The 17,376-nt window shown below is 43.1% G+C and overlaps 1 protein-coding gene across 3 annotated transcripts in view; it reads right to left on the bottom strand.

Moving 5' to 3' along the window:
* Positions 1 to 17,376, bottom strand: part of ST3GAL1 (ST3 beta-galactoside alpha-2,3-sialyltransferase 1) — a 132,289-nt gene that overhangs the window by 27,977 nt on the left and 86,936 nt on the right. For all 3 annotated transcript variants that reach the window (XM_073330069.1, XM_073330071.2, XM_073330068.2), the window contains one exon: positions 8,740 to 9,573. In XM_073330069.1, coding sequence (XP_073186170.1) covers positions 8,740 to 9,042 — 303 coding nt within the window. In that variant the 5' untranslated portion in view covers positions 9,043 to 9,573. The remainder of the gene's footprint in view (positions 1 to 8,739; positions 9,574 to 17,376) is intronic.

Genomic DNA, 17,376 nt, shown 5'->3' with positions numbered 1-17,376 from the left:
GTGATGATACCTCCCATCCCACACAAGTTTTAACCTGATTTCCCCCTCTTTTCACTTGCCTCCCCACCCCTTTCCTCTCCATCTGCCAACAGTGTGACATGTGACAATGGAACATCCCCTTCAGTTCATGCCTCCAGCACTGAATTCAGTAGGACACACATGCCTCTGGTTTCCCAGAGCCTAATCCTACCTCTGCGATAGCCCCTTGACAGCCCTCTCATGCTGTGTCGAGGGCAGAACAGCACTTTTCCAGGGCACTATCTCCAGCTATGCTGGGCTGTGGAGGAGCCAGCTGGTAGCTGTGGGAGGGGGAAGCCACCATCAGTGAGAGCAGACCCCAGAGCAACCCAGACTCCTGGAGCTGCAGAGCTACCTTCCCTCTGCATCTGGGCAGCACCTGCTGAAAACAGGAGTCCTCTCCCTGCCCATCTGCCCTGCACACAGCCCTGGGGATATGGCCTAAGTTCACAGTTCAGATTCTGACACGTTACCGTCCGCTTCCCTCAGAGCTGTTAGAGTGCTACTATCCTATACGCAGATGTACCTTTGCTGCTTTAATATGCGTGACAAAATTTTACTCCCCTGTCCATACAGCATTCTGAAATGAAAATCTAGACAGGGTTTTTGCATCTCCACTGAGACTGTTTACTTCAGAGGAGCAGAGAAAGAGGGGATCTGATAAAGCTACACAAAGTAATGAAGGTGGCAAATTCATAACTGATAAGAGGAAATACCTTTTTGCACAACACAGAACTGGTCTGAGGAACTTACAGCCACAAGATATCATTGAGGCTAAGAGCTTAGCAGGAGTACTCAAAAGAGATTAGACTTTTATATGGACAATTAGAATTTCCACACTTACAGCAAAGATTAAAATAAGTGTTTTGGAAAGGAGCTAAATGTTCATGCATCAGGCACTCAGACAAGCTCTAAATAAAGAGGGGTCAGGAAGCAACTTTCTCTGCGGGCAGGTTATTCCATTATTTGGTGTTCTTATACCTTCCTCTGCAGCAGCTGGTACTGACCACTGTTAGAGATACAATACTGGTTAAGTTGGACCACTGGTCTGAGCCAGTCTGGCACGTTCTGTGTTTTCACCTGGACATATTTTCTCTCTGGCTACACTAATATTCCCTGCAGTATTTCAGTGTAAAAAATGTAAACCGCACAACTCACTCTCTTGCTTTTCTTCCTTTCTCAGGAGTGGCACTGTGTAAAAGCCCATGCAAACCACTAATGGCTGTACATCTGGATAAGCATGGCAAAAATAATCCAAGAGTAAGGATGAAAGGAGCCAAATCAGTCAACATTAGTACAGTGTCTGCTCAGTCCAGGGTGTGCAGTCAAGCAATTGGAGCACAGGCTGATAGTCAAGAACTTGGACTGAAACCCTGGGTTCACTTAAGTCAATGGACTTTAAAGCTCCCACTGACTTCAGTAGAATCAGGATTTCATCCCTGGATTCCATTCTTTGTGGTGCCACTAATTTGCCATGCATCTTGGGCAAATCACTATCATGTCTGTATGCCTCAGGCTCCCAACGGGAAGCACAATTCTTTAAGTGCTAAGTATTTTATTATTATTATAAAATGTCACATGTGATGAGGCAAATATGTGCTCATATAGATCTAAACTCTGTAAGTCGTTTATGAACAGCCAACCAATCCAAAATATATTTCCAAAGCAAGTTTTTTCAAGCATAGCAACAGCCTTTAAGGACAGAGGGACTGATCCAGAGCCCAGTCTAATCACTGAGAGTATCCATTGGTTCTGTGGGCTTTGATTTGGATCAGGCCATATAGCCACAACCCGTCTGACCGTCTCAGATGCAGCTTGTTTTGAGTTACCTGAACACATAGAGTAATGTCTTATGTGTGTACAATCAAATACATTCTTAGGCCTCACAAAACCAATTTTTTAAATACACAAATCTTTCCAGAAAAAGTCATCCTTGAGCTGATTACATACCTGAGAAAATTCAGGCCAAGAGGTAATTTTTAGAAAGTACTAAGGCTTTCAATAAAATTGCCTTCTCAGCCATAACTATACATCAGTAGATCAAAGCAGAATTACCTTTTTATGGGCTTGAAGAGTCAAAAGCCAAACTGCACATTGCTATGGATAGGGTTATCTGTTTATATAGTTCTGGGGTCAAACTCTGATTTCTGTTACACCAATGTAAATCTGAAGGAACACCATTGAAACTGATTTAATTAAAGAGTGGTATCAGGAAAACCAGGACTTTAATTTTCAATTTCCCCTTAGCTTTATATTATAATAAAAACTATAATAGAGGTCATTACTATTTACATTACAAAATCACCCAGAGTTCCTAAAGAGGACCAGGACTGCATTCAACTGTGCGCTATTCACATATAAAAGAGAAGGCAGTCCTTGCCCCAGCGTGCACCGTAAATGTCCAGTTTGCACTTGCTTATAATTTTCTCAGCGATTCTCTTTTTGGACTAAATTTTGTTCCTTAATCTCAGCTCAAAGCTGATTGTTTTGGAATGTCAGCACAAACAACATTCAGCTGTTTGAGCTAAGAGAAAAGGTGCAGAGTTGAACTCAAAAGTGGGTGAATGTTAAAATTTTATGTGCAGCCATTTCTTACTGAAGAATATTTGCTTGGTTTGTTTAAAAATCTATTTTAATGAGCTAAATTATAAGCCATTAAAATTCATTTTCATCCATGCACAATTTTAGGACTGAGATTTTTGAGTTCTCATGCCATAGTCCCACAGCTGGGCTTTTCCTGTATCTCCAAAAGAGCGTATTGTGAGAGGTATGGATCAACAGCTTTGAAGAAGAAGTGGGATTCAATTAATGTTGTGTTCTAAACCTGACTGATCCCCTGTAGCCCTAGGCAAAATGCTAAGGGACAGTAAACCTGAAATCTAGCCAAGCTAAAAGTAGTTTCTGATTCTGCAGTTGGCTCTGAATCAATTTTTGCAGTTTTACAGTTACATTTTCTTAAAGTGTTTTTAATGTTTTTCCTCTCTCCGGTTGCTGTGTAACCCACACATGTGAAAAGGGAAACCAACAATATATGGGCTTCATGAAACTGACTATATATGGAACTGTCAAAACAAAAGGCCCTCAAAAATGCCCTGACTAGTTGTTTCTCTTAATCTCTTTCAGATAATAATAATTACACATTTTCATGCAGAAAAGTCATTATTAAAATTGATGGTTTCCCTTTAAACTCTCTCCATCTCAACTGGCAAAATACAGATAATCCTGAATTTGCCTCATATGGCTGCTGCCAGGATTAATGTTTGTATAATGTTTTATACATGAAAAATGCTATATAAGTGTTTATGTTAATTCTATAGAATTAACATAGTGATGTAATTAACAGCTGTGCAAAACATTCTCACAAAGCTTTAAATACTGCACCTGCATTTTCAATTTACTCTTTTCTCCCTCTTTGTTTTTACAAACAGTTAAGTAATTTTAAAAAAGAAATTAATGCAAAACCCTATGTTGATGCAACAAACTCCACACTTAAAATCAAATCATGAAATGCAGAAGTTAATATTTTCCTCCTTCATTTGTATTTCTTAAATATTGACAGTGAGTCTAATCCAGAATCCATTGAATTCCCTGGGATGCAGCATATTCTAAAGGATAGAGCACTAGAAAGGCAACCATTCCTGCCTCTGCCACTGAACTGCTGTGTACCCTTGGGCAAGACACTTCACCTCTCCGTTTCTCTGCTTCCACTCCCAGGTTTAGTCTGTCTTGTCTTTTCAGACTGTAAACTCTTTAGGGCAGGGACTCTCTCTCACTCTGTGTTTGTAATGCCTAGTACAAGGAGGCTACTGGCCTGCAAGGCACTATCTTAATACAAATAACAAGTCTTTCTCTATTGGTCTCAATGAGGTTTGGATTATGTCCGGTGGGTTTTGTTCTCAAGACTGAAAGGAGGACACTGTACCTGTTTGCCCCTCCATGGAGTTGATAGCTTGTCTCTCTCACCAGCAGAAGCTGATCCCATAAAAATATTACCTCACCCATCTTGGCCCTGCTTAAAGGAGGCAGATTGCCAGAAGGTTTCTAAAGATACATATTTATGCAGTATTTCCAGTCAAAGCATTCAGAAACCATGAGTCAGGTCCCCAAACAACCATTAGATGGCCTTAAAAATATCGAGATTAAAAAAAGCCAGTACACTGGGGAAAAGGTCTTTTTATTTTGCTTTCTGTTTTTCAAGCCTGTAAGTTTTCACATTTGCAAACTTTTCTCTACAACCATGCGGGTTAGAAACTTAGTTTTTATTTTAGATGTAAGAGGAGTGTTTCGGTCAATCACATGACCCTGGGAACTGTGGCATTAAGAAAAACACCAACTACCCCAAGACTCCTGATAAAATCATGCTCTCATAGTAGTTGGATGAGTGATGTGTTTTAGTTAAGATAGCTGGGGGAGTTGGAGTGTGATTTTTACTTATAGCAGTTTTAATTTACTGACTTCAGAGGAGTTACTCTGCACTTACAACAGAATAAGTGAGATCAGAGTCTGACCTCTTAAGTGACATTTAAACACAAAGAAAAAGAAGACAAGCAAGCAAACAAACACCCACTAAGAAAACTTTAAATAAATACTAACTCTAACACTAGGTTAATATAAGCTCAGTGACTGAGTTTCTAGGTAGGTTTTAGGGTGCCAGATTATTATATTTCAGTCTAAACCCATTGACCTTACATTATTGCTTTCTTGTATTTCAACTGACCAAATACTGCAAAAGTAGCCACAGTATGTGTCACAGAGAAAATAACATTCTAAGTGAGTCAGCTAAGGAAGGAGGAAAACAAAAATGAGATAAACAGAGAACATTGCCTCACACAATATATTGTAAAAAGAAAAGGAGGACTTGTGGCACCTTAGAGACTAACCAATTTGTTTGAGCATAAGCTTTCGTGAGCTACAGCTCACTTCATCGGATGTATATAATATATTGTGCCACGTTTTAACCACAAGGAGGCTAACACTTCAGCTCAAAAAAGAAAAACAACTAAAACACAAACGATAGCTCAGAAGATCAATGTCAGAGGGTTGGGCCAAATTTTGCTCTGAGTTACAATGAGTCCAGGGCTGGATCTGAGAGCAGAATCTGGGCCACACCTTATATAAAAGGATTATTTTGGTCATCTTGCTGAGGTCTAAGCAAGGAAAATGGGGTATGGGATATTCAAGTTCACCACACTTTTTAAAACAAAGACCCAATGGGGTAATTCTTGACATGCCGTCTGCATGGGGAAAAGGGTGATAAGCCTATATCCGGTTTCAGAGTAGCAGCCGTGTTTGTCTGTATTCGCAAAAAGAAAAGGAGTACTTGTGGCACCTTAGAGACTAACAAATTTATTTGAGCATAAGCTTTTGTGAGCTACAGCATCTGATGAAGTGAGCTGTAGCTTACGAAAGCTTATGCTCAAATAAATTTGTTAGTCTCTAAGATGCCACAAGTCCTCCTTTTCCTATATCCTGTGTAACTCAAGCAATCATTTACAACATGCAACTCTTACTCTTTTAGGGTCCAATCCTGACAACAGGTCTTTTGCTATTGACTTCAGTAAGGGCAGGACCGGGTCTATACCTAAGAGTAAAGAATATTTCTAGATACTGGGCCAAATCCTGCTGTTGATTTTTCATGGGTGTATTGGAGAGATTCACCTTTTACAGTGATGTAGTTGAGAGCATCACCTGGGCAAGGGTATGAAAGTGATGCGCAGAGACAAGAACAGGAAAAGACGTCTCCCTTTTGCACCTGTCTCTAGGCCTCAGGTGAAACTGAGGCATTCAGATATTGGCTCACATGTTCTGAGAACAGTCGTCATTTTCATGCTACTGGACAGTCTGATCCTACAACATTTATTTCCATGAATAATCCTTACAGGCCTAATACATGATTATGCATGGGAGTAAGGGTGGCAGGATCAGGCCTTTAGACTGTAAGCTCTTTGGGGGCCAAGGCTGTCTTTGTGTCTTGCCCAGTATCAAGCCCTCATCTGTGTTTAAGAGGAACATGGTATAGTTCCACAGATAAACAATAGCTCCACTGCGGTCAAAATAAGTCAGCCCCTCTGCTGTCACTGTTCCCCTGAAAGCAAGTTTAAGCCACTGCTAGCAAGCCACAGTCCCCTCAGCAGCTATTGTTTCAATCACAATTACAGGAAAAAGTCAGGCCTTTCCTGCCTGTAGCCTCCCAGGCCTTTCCTGCCTGTAGCCTCATTCCCTATGCTGCAGGTTTCTCTACTGGAGATTACTTGCTCCCCAGCAGCCTCTCTACTCCACTCCAGAATCCCTGGGAATCCCTCCTGGGCAGCTTCCTGTTACTCCTTCTAGGAGAGTGAGCTGATCCCTGCTCAGGTCCGCCTCCCTTTGAAGCCCCTGGAGGAGAGGAAGGTGATCAGGAACATTCAACATGGATTCACCAAGGGAAAGTCATACCTGACCAACCTGATTGCCTTCTGTGATAACTGGCTCTGTGGATATGGGGAAAGCAGTGGATGGGATATATCTTGACTTTAGAAAAGCTTTTGATATGGTCTCCCACAGTATTCTTGCCATCAAGTTAAAGTATGGATTGGATGAATGGACTATAAGGTGGATAGAAAGCTGGCTACCAACTGGCTAACGGCAGTTCTGCAGAAAAGGACCTGGAGATTACAGTGGATGACAAGCTGGATATGAGTCAACAGTGTGCCCTTGTTGCCAAGAAGACTAACGACATATTGGGCTGCATTAGTAGGAGCATTGCCAGCAGATTGAGGGAAGTGATTATTCCCCTCTACTCAGCACTGGTGAGGCCACATCTGGTGTATTGTGTCCAGTTTTGGACCCCCCACCACAGAAAGGATGTGGACAAATTGGAGAGAGTCCAGCAGAGGGCAACAAAAATGATTAGGGGGCTGGGGCACATGACTTACAAGGAGAGGCTGAGGGAATTGGGGTTATTTAGTCTGTAGAAGAGAAGAGTGAGGGGAGATTTTATAGCAGCCTTCAACTACCTGGAGGGGGGGTTCCAAAGGGGATGGAGGTAGGCTGTTCTCAGTGGTGGCAGATGACAGAACAAGGAGCAATGGTCTCAAGTTGCAGTGGGGGAGGTCTAGGTTGGATATTCAGAAAAAACTATTTAACTAGGAGGGTGGGGAAGCACTGGAATGGGTTACCTAAGGAGGTGGTGGAATCTCTGTCCTTAGAGTTTTTAAGGCCCGGCTTGACAAAGCCCTGGCTGGGTTGATTTAGTTGGGATTGGTCCTGCTTTGAGCAGGGGGTTGGACTAGATGATCTCCTGAGGTCTCTTCCAACCCTAATCTTCTATGATTCTATTCCTTAGTAAGTAGGGTGGGCTGAACCCAGAGCAAGCGCCCTGGTATAGTGACACATAAAGCCTCAGGAAGGCAGAAAGCAGCGTAACTCCCATTGATTTCAATAAGAGTTACACACCTAAACACATCTGAGGAGCTAGCTGAAAGATATTTCAGGGCTGGAGGCTACGAATGAGGCACAGTGGAAGGGACTGGCTTCATTTCAGAATAGGGATTTCTACTCCATAGCCAATTAATTCTCACAGTCAACGGGAATTTCCTATTGGCTATCAAGCTGGCTAACTGCAGTAGCTAATTAGCTCACTCTCAAACTGTTTGAAACCTCCCTCCCAAATCTGAATCCTCCCTGTCTGAAATAAAGTATTGGTGGGAGGGGCCTCCCCACTGCACACAGGATGGACAACATAAGATTTAGGACAGGAAGGGTAGACGATTTCTATGTTCAAGTGAAATTGCGGGGAAAATGGATATTCTGTATGCAGACAGAATGTAATTAGCACCCACGCTGGAATTTTGCCAGCACACTGGAACCGATATACATACTTTTGCAGTTTAACAACATAGACCACATTCGCCCAAACAGCATCACATACTCGGGCCCTGAGTCAGCAAAGCTCTAAAGCACATGCTTAAATAACGCTAGTGTGTGCTGAATAGGTATGAGATTACTCACAGACTTAAAGCACATGCTTAATTTCTTTGCTGAATCGGGGCCTAAGTGTTCCAAATGAAAGTACAAAAAACTGCATTATGGTCAAATAGGACCCAATCCAATTTCCACTGACATAAATTGGAATCCATTCACTGATTTCAATGGGATCTGGATCAGGCTATCGTGCCACAGAGGAATAATCATAGGGGATGCTTCTTCCTAAATGGCACCTGTCATGAAGTGGATAGTTTAGATCCTGTAATTATACGATCAAAGAAAGCAGTGCTAGTTCTTATTCAGACAGAATTTCTTATTTTTTTAAAAAAAATACTGCTATTTTCTCAAACTCAGTAGCTCATGACAATGAGTTCCACAGGTTAATTCCATTGTATAAGAAGTTTCTCTTTTGAATTAGCCGTTTCTGGTGGGAGAAGAAGAGGAATAATTTTGTGGTTAAAACACAGGACTGGTGTTTGAGAGCTCTGGGTTCAATGCTGAGCTCTTCCACAGACGGTTATCACCCTGGATAACTCACTATGTGCTTCAATTCTTTATCTGGAAAATGAGAACAATATTACTAACTTCCTCCCACCCTTTGACTGTCTTGTCTATTTAGACTGTAAACTCTTTGCGGGAGGGACTGTCTCTCACGAGTAGACAGTGCCTAGGCCCAGTTGAGGTCTCTAATTATTACAGAAATACAAACAATAATTACACTACAAATTTTACACACACATACGCACCCCTACTTACCAGCCACCACTTGTAGCTCTCCTCTGGAATGAAGGTGTTCCGAGTGGTCAGGAAAGGTTGAACAGTCTGATTAAACCTCTCGTCGAACCAGAAGGAAAGTCCCAGCTCGGGAACACATGAACTACAGCTGCATGGTCTCTGGGAGTATTTCATTAGTTTTTTTAACTGCGTGACAATCTGCTTGGGATCCCAGGTGACCATCACCAAACTGTTAGTGTAATTCAGCAAGAACGACGTTATCGTGATGACAAACAATAAGGCAAGTGTAAACATTTTCAGATTTTTCTTCTTGACGGCGACCATCTTTCCTTTGGGGTTCCTTAGCCTGGCTGTCAGCCTGTGACTCAGTGACCGTGGTAAGGCAAAGAGAAAGGTTGTCACAGGTTCACAGGCTTTTTCTATGATCAGATGTTTAGGCCAAACAAAGAAATTCAGTTATCTTCACTGGCAAGGGGAGAGGCTTCGTTTTACCCTGGAGTGATTTAAAGCAGCAAAATTGGATTGTCCTTTTCTTTCCCTTTTAAAAATGATCCCAGATCTCTCTCTTCAACTTGCCTGGAAGCTGCTAATTTCTCCCACTGAGCATTTAATCAAAACTGATAATGATGATTTCCTTTCCCCATTCAGGAAGATTGAGAGGTAATTAATATCAATGTCTGAGATTCGGTTTCCTGTATGGGAGTAAAACTTGAACTACAGGAGCTAGATAAAAGAAGGCTGCTTTTTCCTTAAAATTATTTCATTAATGCGGCCATTAAGATCATCCTGTGGCTTTGGTCCCAGGTGATACAGGCACCTTGATGCTCATTTCAATCACAGAGAGTCACTTGCCATCTGCAGACACACAAAAGGAAAAAAAAACAAAAACACACAGTCAGAGATGTTCGAGTTCCCATCAACTCAGTTTCTGTTTTGCTTTCCCCACCCCCGGCTTCCCTGGCTTCAGATCATCTCAAGAACCACAGTAATAAAGTTGGCTGCACCTTCTGTTGTAGGACTTGCACTCTGAGAAGTTTCACAGCAGTCTCTCCAGAGGGAGGACTCAGGGGCCTATAGAAATCGAATCACTGTCTGTTGATTTAATGATTATGGAGCTAAGGCCCTTTTAAATTACCCTTTGCAGACACCACACGAAATCAGCTCATCACCTTAGACTGATCTTGATACCCGCCAGTTACACAGAGTATTTATAACTAAGAATAACTGATCAAGAAAGCAGAGGGCAAAAGGGAGAGGGAGCGAGAGGGACACACACATACAACCGCACCCACAAGTTAGTGGACCATATGATTTACAAAGCCCCAAGAAACAACAGGTCCTAAGCAATCAGAAAGGGGAAGGGAAATCAGGCCAGAAGCGCGCTCTGTTCTAGAAAGGGTTTTGAAAGGGTTAAGGAGCTTTGGAGGGGTATTTTTTCCTACCTCTACTATCAGTGTCAGAGAAGAGGATAGGGCCAGCCCCGACCTAAAATATTTTCATGGGATATTGGGTGTCCACCAGGGGAAGACCCCACACTTTTGCTTGCTTTGCTCTTTGCCTCAGGCAGAAATCAACGGGCGTTAGGTGCCGGCGTTTGAGGAGCTGGGCTACAAAGACGAAGGCCTGGTTTACATTTAAAGCTTAGACTGGCACATCTGCGGTAGTCAGCGTGTGGTGGGAATTTTGAATTGTTTGAGGGGGAGAAAAGTGACATTGTTTAAATAATGCATCCTGTACATTTTTTGGGGGGGAAAAAATCAAAACCAACCTCACTGTAATTTTTAACGTAATGAAGAGTTTCCAATAAAAATTGGTAGGAACGTTTTTTTTTTTTAAAGAAAAAACAAAAAGTGACACCCCCCCCTTCTGAACCCTTCAAAAGGAAAGCAATACTTCAAAAGTTCATTGTTTTCGTTGAGCTAGTTTTTCATTTCACAAACAGCTCTATTATTACACTGCTCCTCACTTAATGACAGGTTTCAGAGTAGCAGCCGTGTTAGTCTGTATTCGCAAAAAGAAAAGCAGTACTTGTGGCACCTTAGAGACTAACCAATTTATCTAATTTATTAGTACCACAAGTACTCCTTTTCTTTTTCCTCATTTAAAGTTGTCCTGGTTAATGTTGCTTCGTGTTACGTTGCTGACCAATTAGGGAACATGCTCGTTTAAAGTTGTGCAATGCTCCCTTATAGTGTCGTTTGGCAGCCGCCTGCTTTGTCCACAGCTTTCCCAGGAAGAGCAGCCCATTGCAGCTAGCTGGTGGGGGCTTGGAACCAGGGTGGGCCAGCAGCCCCCCATCAGCCCCCCACTCCCCTAAGTTCCCTGTGCAGTAGCCACCCAGCAGGCTATCAATTGCCGGCGGTTCAGCTGTCCCTTCCCGCACTGTGTGTGCTGCTCCTGCCCTCTGCCTTGGAGTTGCTCCCGGGAGCCTCCTGCTTGCTGTGTGGGGGGCAGGGGGGAAGAGGGAGGACTAATGTCAGGGTGTCCCCCTCCCCCCTGCACCCCGCTTACCCCATCTTCCATAGAGCGGGGGGGGGGGTGGTGACACACGACAGGGCTCAGGACAGTGGGAGCTTCCTGGCAGCAGCTGCCATCTCAGCTTGCTGATTAGCTTAAAAAGACAATGTACTTAAGAGTGGGGTCAGCATACTTAAAGGAACAATATGCTTCTCTCTCACACACACACGGTGTGTGTCTCTGTCTGCCATGCTGTCTCCCTTCCCTCCATTCGTGCTGCCTTGTAGCGTGTGAGGCCGCATTAACAACGAGTTAACCTTTGAGGGCTCACCAATTGCTAGTTCATCATTTAGCAGTAAGGCATTCCCTGGGAAATATCCCACCCTCTGACTCCACCACCTCACCCAAGCTTCACAATCATCATCCCAGCGTACCAGTATCAAATTGTTTGTTTAAAACTTATACTGTGTGTGTGTGTGTGTGTGTGTGTGTATACATATATATATAGTCCTTTGTCTTGTGAAAAAAATTGCCCTGGAACCTAACCCTCCCGCTATTTACGTTAATTCTTATGGGGAAATTGGATTCACTTAACATCGTTTAGCTTAAAGTCGCATTTTTCAGGAACATAAATACAACGTTAAGTGAGAGGTTACTGTATTACACTTACTGGGGGACTCAATGATATTTCAGATCACAAGGAAATGAGAGGGGTGCTGATGGTAGGGAAGGATGGTGATGCAGCTAGGGCTGGTAGTCAGGGCCCCCGCGTTCTATTCCTGGCTCTCCTACAGGCTTCCCGTCTGGTCTCAGAGAAGTACCCAGGGTAAAAATGCTTTGAATAGCAACCCCTGATTTTGGGCACCTCAATTTGAGACAACATAGGCCTGCTTTTCCGAGTAAGTTCCAACGAGATTGTGAGTACTCAGCACCTCTGAACATCTGGCCCAAACCCAGGCACCTAAAATTGGCAGCCACTTTTGAAAATCTCATGCTTCATTTCTCTCATTTGTGTAACAGGGATAATAATGCCAACAGACTTCAAAAGGGAGTTGTGCAGCTAAATTAATTACTCTTTGCAAGGTGCTTTGGGTGCCACCTATGGTTGGGGCTGACCAAATACATTATAGGGTTTCAGAGACTGAAAAGTGTTCCCAAAGTTCACCGGCAAGTACAGGGGTACATGAGTTTGCTTGTTGCAAGGGCAGAAGTGTAAGGACAAGTGTTCTCCTTCACTGTAACAGGACAGTTCAGAAGCTACAGGTATTTTACAGGATCATATTCCACAACAAATGTGTTTGCTAATGAATATTGTTGTGGCTTTTGCTCTCGGTCTCCCACTCTATGTCTTAGCAGCTCAAGGGGATTGGAGGGCTTGAGGAGGAAACCTACAGTATTACATCAAACGTTCACACTCCCAGAGCATGTACCCTAGACATACACTAGGAGACTCTGCACTTTCACTTACTCTGCAGTCCTATTGCCTACCAAAAAGGACTGGGCTCCATATGTGAACTAGCTCCTTACCTCACCAATGAGCAGGCTGTGTGGATAGGTGAACTCCTTCGTTTTTGCTCCTGCCTAGGGCGTGAGGCTCTGCTCCAGGGACTGAGAACCAGACCCAGCCCGCAGGCGCTAACTGCATGCAGAACAGCATGCAGAGATTAGAGTCTGCTTCGAGGAATTTGTGCCATTTTAGAACACTCACCAATACAGAGGTCCAGGACTCTGCTGGCATCAGCCCAATGAGGTTACAACAGAAAGAAATGTACAGTGAAATCACTGAGTTGCAGACCTGCCCGGTGTCCTAATTCTCATAGAAGTAGAACTTACAGAAAATTGGCACAAGAGAGGTGTGTGAAACTGCTAACTCCAAACATTTAGAAATCACAAATAAACCCCAAGCAGTCATGGGATTTTGCAAAAAATCATACATGCTGGGCTTTCTTCATTTGCCTTCTGGTTTTTGGTGTTCACGTTTTCAGGATAACAGAGCTAAAACGTACGTTTTAATAAATGAAAGCTGAGAGGCTCATGTAATCGCATTACTCCAGTAGGGCTTCGTGGAAAACACCAAATATCGTGAGGTTCGTAATACAATCATGGGAGTTGGCAACACTGTTAAGAGATGAGTTGAGCTAGCATGTTTGGATCTAGAGTTGCTATTGGGCTTGTCTACATAGGATGCTCAGAAAAAATAATCTGAATTAACTAAAGTTGTGAATTTAAAGTGAATTAGTTAAACCACATTAAACCCATGTGTACACTCTTATTCATAACTAAATAATCCACTTAAAATTTACACTTTTAGTTAATCTGGGTTCATATTCCTGAGGCTTGAGCCATACTTAAAGGGTATATTGGCATAGCGATGTGGTTAGGGATGTGAAAAAAACCACACCTGTGACTGACATAGATATGTCGACAAACTCCCCAGGATACATGAAGCTATGTCAACAAAAAAAGATTTCTGTCAACAGAGCTAACACAACTCAGGGAGCTGGTGTTCCCACACTGACAGAAAAATGCCTTCTGTTTGTGTTGGCTTGGTCTACTCCAGGGGTCTATGTTCACACAGCTATGCCAACATAACCATGACGGCATAGGCTCTGTAGTGAAGCCATACCCTGAGTATCTGCATATAAACAAGCCCTTAGGAGACTGGGTTCCTGGTTAATCCAGGAGAAGGGTGAGATGATAAGTATAAGTAGGGGCATAGCGAGCAGATCGAGGGACGTGATCGTTCCCCTCTATTCGACATTGGTGAGGCCTCATCTGGAGTACTGTGTCCAGTTTTGGGCCCCACTCTACAAGAAGGATGTGGATAAATTGGAGAGAGTCCAGCGAAGGGCAACAAAAATGATTAGGGGTCTAGAACACATGACTTATGAGGAGAGGCTGAGGGAGCTGGGATTGTTTAGCCTGCAGAAGAGAAGAATGAGGGGGGATTTGATAGCTGCTTTCAACTACCTGAAAGGGGGTTCCAAAGAGGATGGCTCTAGACTGTTCTCAATGGTAGCAGATGACAGAACGAGGAGTAATGGTCTCAAGTTACAGTGGGGGAGGTTTAGATTGAATATTAGGAAAAACTTTTTCACTAAGAGGGTGGTGAAACACTGGAATGCGTTACCTAGGGAGGTGGTAGAATCTCCTTCCTTAGAGGTTTTTAAGGTTAGGCTTGACAAAGCCCTGGCTGGGATGATTTAACTGGGAATTGGTCCTGCTTCGAGCAGGGGGTTGGACTAGATGACCTTCAGGGGTCCCTTCCAACCCTGATATTCTATGATTCTATGATTCAGAAATCTCACAGCTGGCCTAGAGAGGTAGGATGGTCTTCTGGTTAATAAGATCATAGTTCAATACCTATCTTTCTGTATGACTTTGGGCAAGTCACTAAGAGTATGATTACATTGCAATGTAAGCCAGGGGTTAATAGAATTCAAGTTGCAGACCTGGGGTTTGTTGACCTAGATCGTTTGAGTGTCCACACTCATTTGTAACCCCAGGTTAGGAATTGTTGAATCCTGGGTCCCAACCTGGGGTGCCAGTGTCTACATGGCATTATGAGGGCCCGAGCCCAACCACCTTCTCACAACATGGCCGCTCTAGCCCTTTGTACATGGTACAGTGTGGGAAAACATGACTGTCCACCAAACTTGACTGACCAGAAGACGAAGGAAGTTGCCCTTTGGAATTGTGGGATACTTTCGGCAGACTCCCAGAGCATGAGTCTAGTGGGGCTATGTCTACACTGCAAAGCAATAGAGCTTGACCCCTGGGTCCCAGCTTGACCTGGTTTAGCATAATTTGTGTGTAGACAGAAGGGGAGTTAGACCTGAGTTCAAATCCTGGGTTTACATTTCAGTGTAGATATACCCTTAATCTCTCTGTGTTTCATCTGTAAAATGGGGGCAATACTTCTTTTGTCTAGTTAGACTAAGAGTTGTATAATGGGGAAGCTATTGCAAAATAAACTAGGTGTGAATTTAAAGCTTAATTACTATTTTGTATTAACGTGCCAGTAACACTCTTACTCTGCACTGAGACTGCCTTTGTGTGGTTTAGATTAATCACTTCCAAAGCAGTTTAGGCTAATCTAAACAAAGGTGCTCTTAATGTGGAATAAGAGTGTGCACATCGGCAGCTAGTGTGGAATAGTGATTCTGGGCAAATTCCCCATTGCAGACAAGCCCTAAAAACTCTTCAGGGCAGGGTGTGGTTCCTGGTGTATGTTTGTGCAGTGCCTAGCACAATGGGACCCTGATTGTGATTGCAATACAAAATAATTAATTGCAATGTCAGTTCTTGCAAGAATTCTCCCATTTTGTTCTAAGATGAGGCCCCCTCCCCCATTCCCATTCCAGATCTGATCCAGATGCAAAGCCACAGGAGCCAATGGATTCAACTTGTCTCCTTACATTTGAGGGATGCGGAGTTGGCACTCCAGTCTGGATCCCATCTCTGGTTTTGAAAAGCAAAGTGGAGAAACCCAGAAAACTCTGAAAACTTTTGTTCAAAAATGAAGCAGCCTTCCCTTTCTCAGCTTTCCTTCTCTCAGACACAGCTCATTTGATTTATTCCAAACTTCTCCCCCAAAAATCAAAATCAAAATCAGGCTCTGGCCTGAATCTAAGCACAAAAAATAAGGCCCAAAGGGGTTCTTTGCTGAAGGTCAGAAGGGGAGGGGGTGCCAAAACCCCCCCAACAAGGCAGAGGATTGAAAGTGGTACTAGTGTGGCTTTAGCAGTGTATTCATGCATCACTGACTTTGCCTGTATGTGACAGCTGACCATGCACGGGAGAGTCAGTTTCCCTCTCCCAGTGCATCAGCCTGCACTAATATTGCTTTTGCAACATTCTTCATACTAAGGAAAGGAAGTGTAAATATTTTTTTGCCGTTTTGACTTGTATGCAGGCAAAATTCAGACGCAGCCACTCCCCAGCAGAGGAAGAGGGAGACAATTAGGGACAAAGCTTATACTGAAGAACAGTGTTTGTCTCGGCTGAAGCTTTGAGAAATTACATTCACTATGCAAAGAGAACCTCCTTTAAGAAAATGTCATGGCTGCAAAGTAAAGTGCTCAAAAGCCAGGAAATCATTAACTCAGTGTTGCACATGCAACCTTAACTCTTGTAGGCACCCAACCTTAACTCTGCCCGCCTTTTATATATGCATTACTACTATGCAGACTTTACTTGTATGGTTACATTTACTATTTTTGCAGGCTCGTTTCCTCTGTCAGGACCTGATCTAAAGTCCATCAAAGTCAAAGACTTCAGTAATCTTTGGATCAGGCCCTCAGCATGCAGAGTGGACAGGGAACTGTGGAGTTAGGCTCCATGGCACAAAGGGGGGTTGCATCCACCGCGCATTCCTTATCTAATGTAACTTGTATTGGTCTAAGGTGCCTATCGTGGGAGCTGAGGCTCTGATTCAAAGTCCACTGAAGTCAATGGGAAGACTAACTGGATTTCAATTAGCTTTAGATCAGGACCATTGTGCCTTTAAGCCTTGTTCCCATCAGGGGCCCCCAGGAGTTTCAGTAATTCAGGCTGCAGTCTAACACTGGCTAGAGCTGGCCCGGACTACGACAGACAAAGCAGAATTCCCAGTGTCCCCATTTCAAGTTTTCCATCTTGAGATATTTGCATGTGGCCCAAATAAATACAATAAGAAAATAATAATAATAATAATAATAATAATTAATCCACCTTTAAAAGAAGTTGAAGATTGTGGCCCAAAATCAACAACCCACCCAAAACCACCTCTGCCACCCAAATCCTGAAATTAGATCCTCAATTTAGGGAAGCCAGAGCTGGATCATTCAATTGTTCTCACCTTAGTCTGCTGAAGTCAGACTCTTAAAAATACTGGACCAAAAACCCCTTTTCAAAATTTAATTTCCTGGGGTATTTTTTGTCTGTTTTAAAGAAAAGAAAAGAACCTTTCACAGAAAAAAACTTGTAAAATGAGTAATGTTTATGCAAGAGATCTACTCTCGCGTTCAGAATAAACATAGATTTTGCCAGGATAATTTTAACCTCAGTGGTGAGTTAAACACAAATTTAGACTTAGTTGACACACTTGTCTCCACTGTTTCCAGAGACATGTTCAGATCTCCTTTTATAGCACATGTGAGGCAGGTGAGAAACCAGATGAGCTCGTGTGGACCTTTTCCAGCGTATAAATACACACCTGAC

This window comes from Lepidochelys kempii, chromosome 2, assembly GCF_965140285.1.
Source record: "Lepidochelys kempii isolate rLepKem1 chromosome 2, rLepKem1.hap1, whole genome shotgun sequence".
NCBI lineage: Eukaryota > Metazoa > Chordata > Testudines > Cheloniidae > Lepidochelys > Lepidochelys kempii.
The sequence above is the reverse complement of the archived record's forward strand: the minus strand, read 5'-3'. Positions and strand labels throughout refer to the sequence as shown.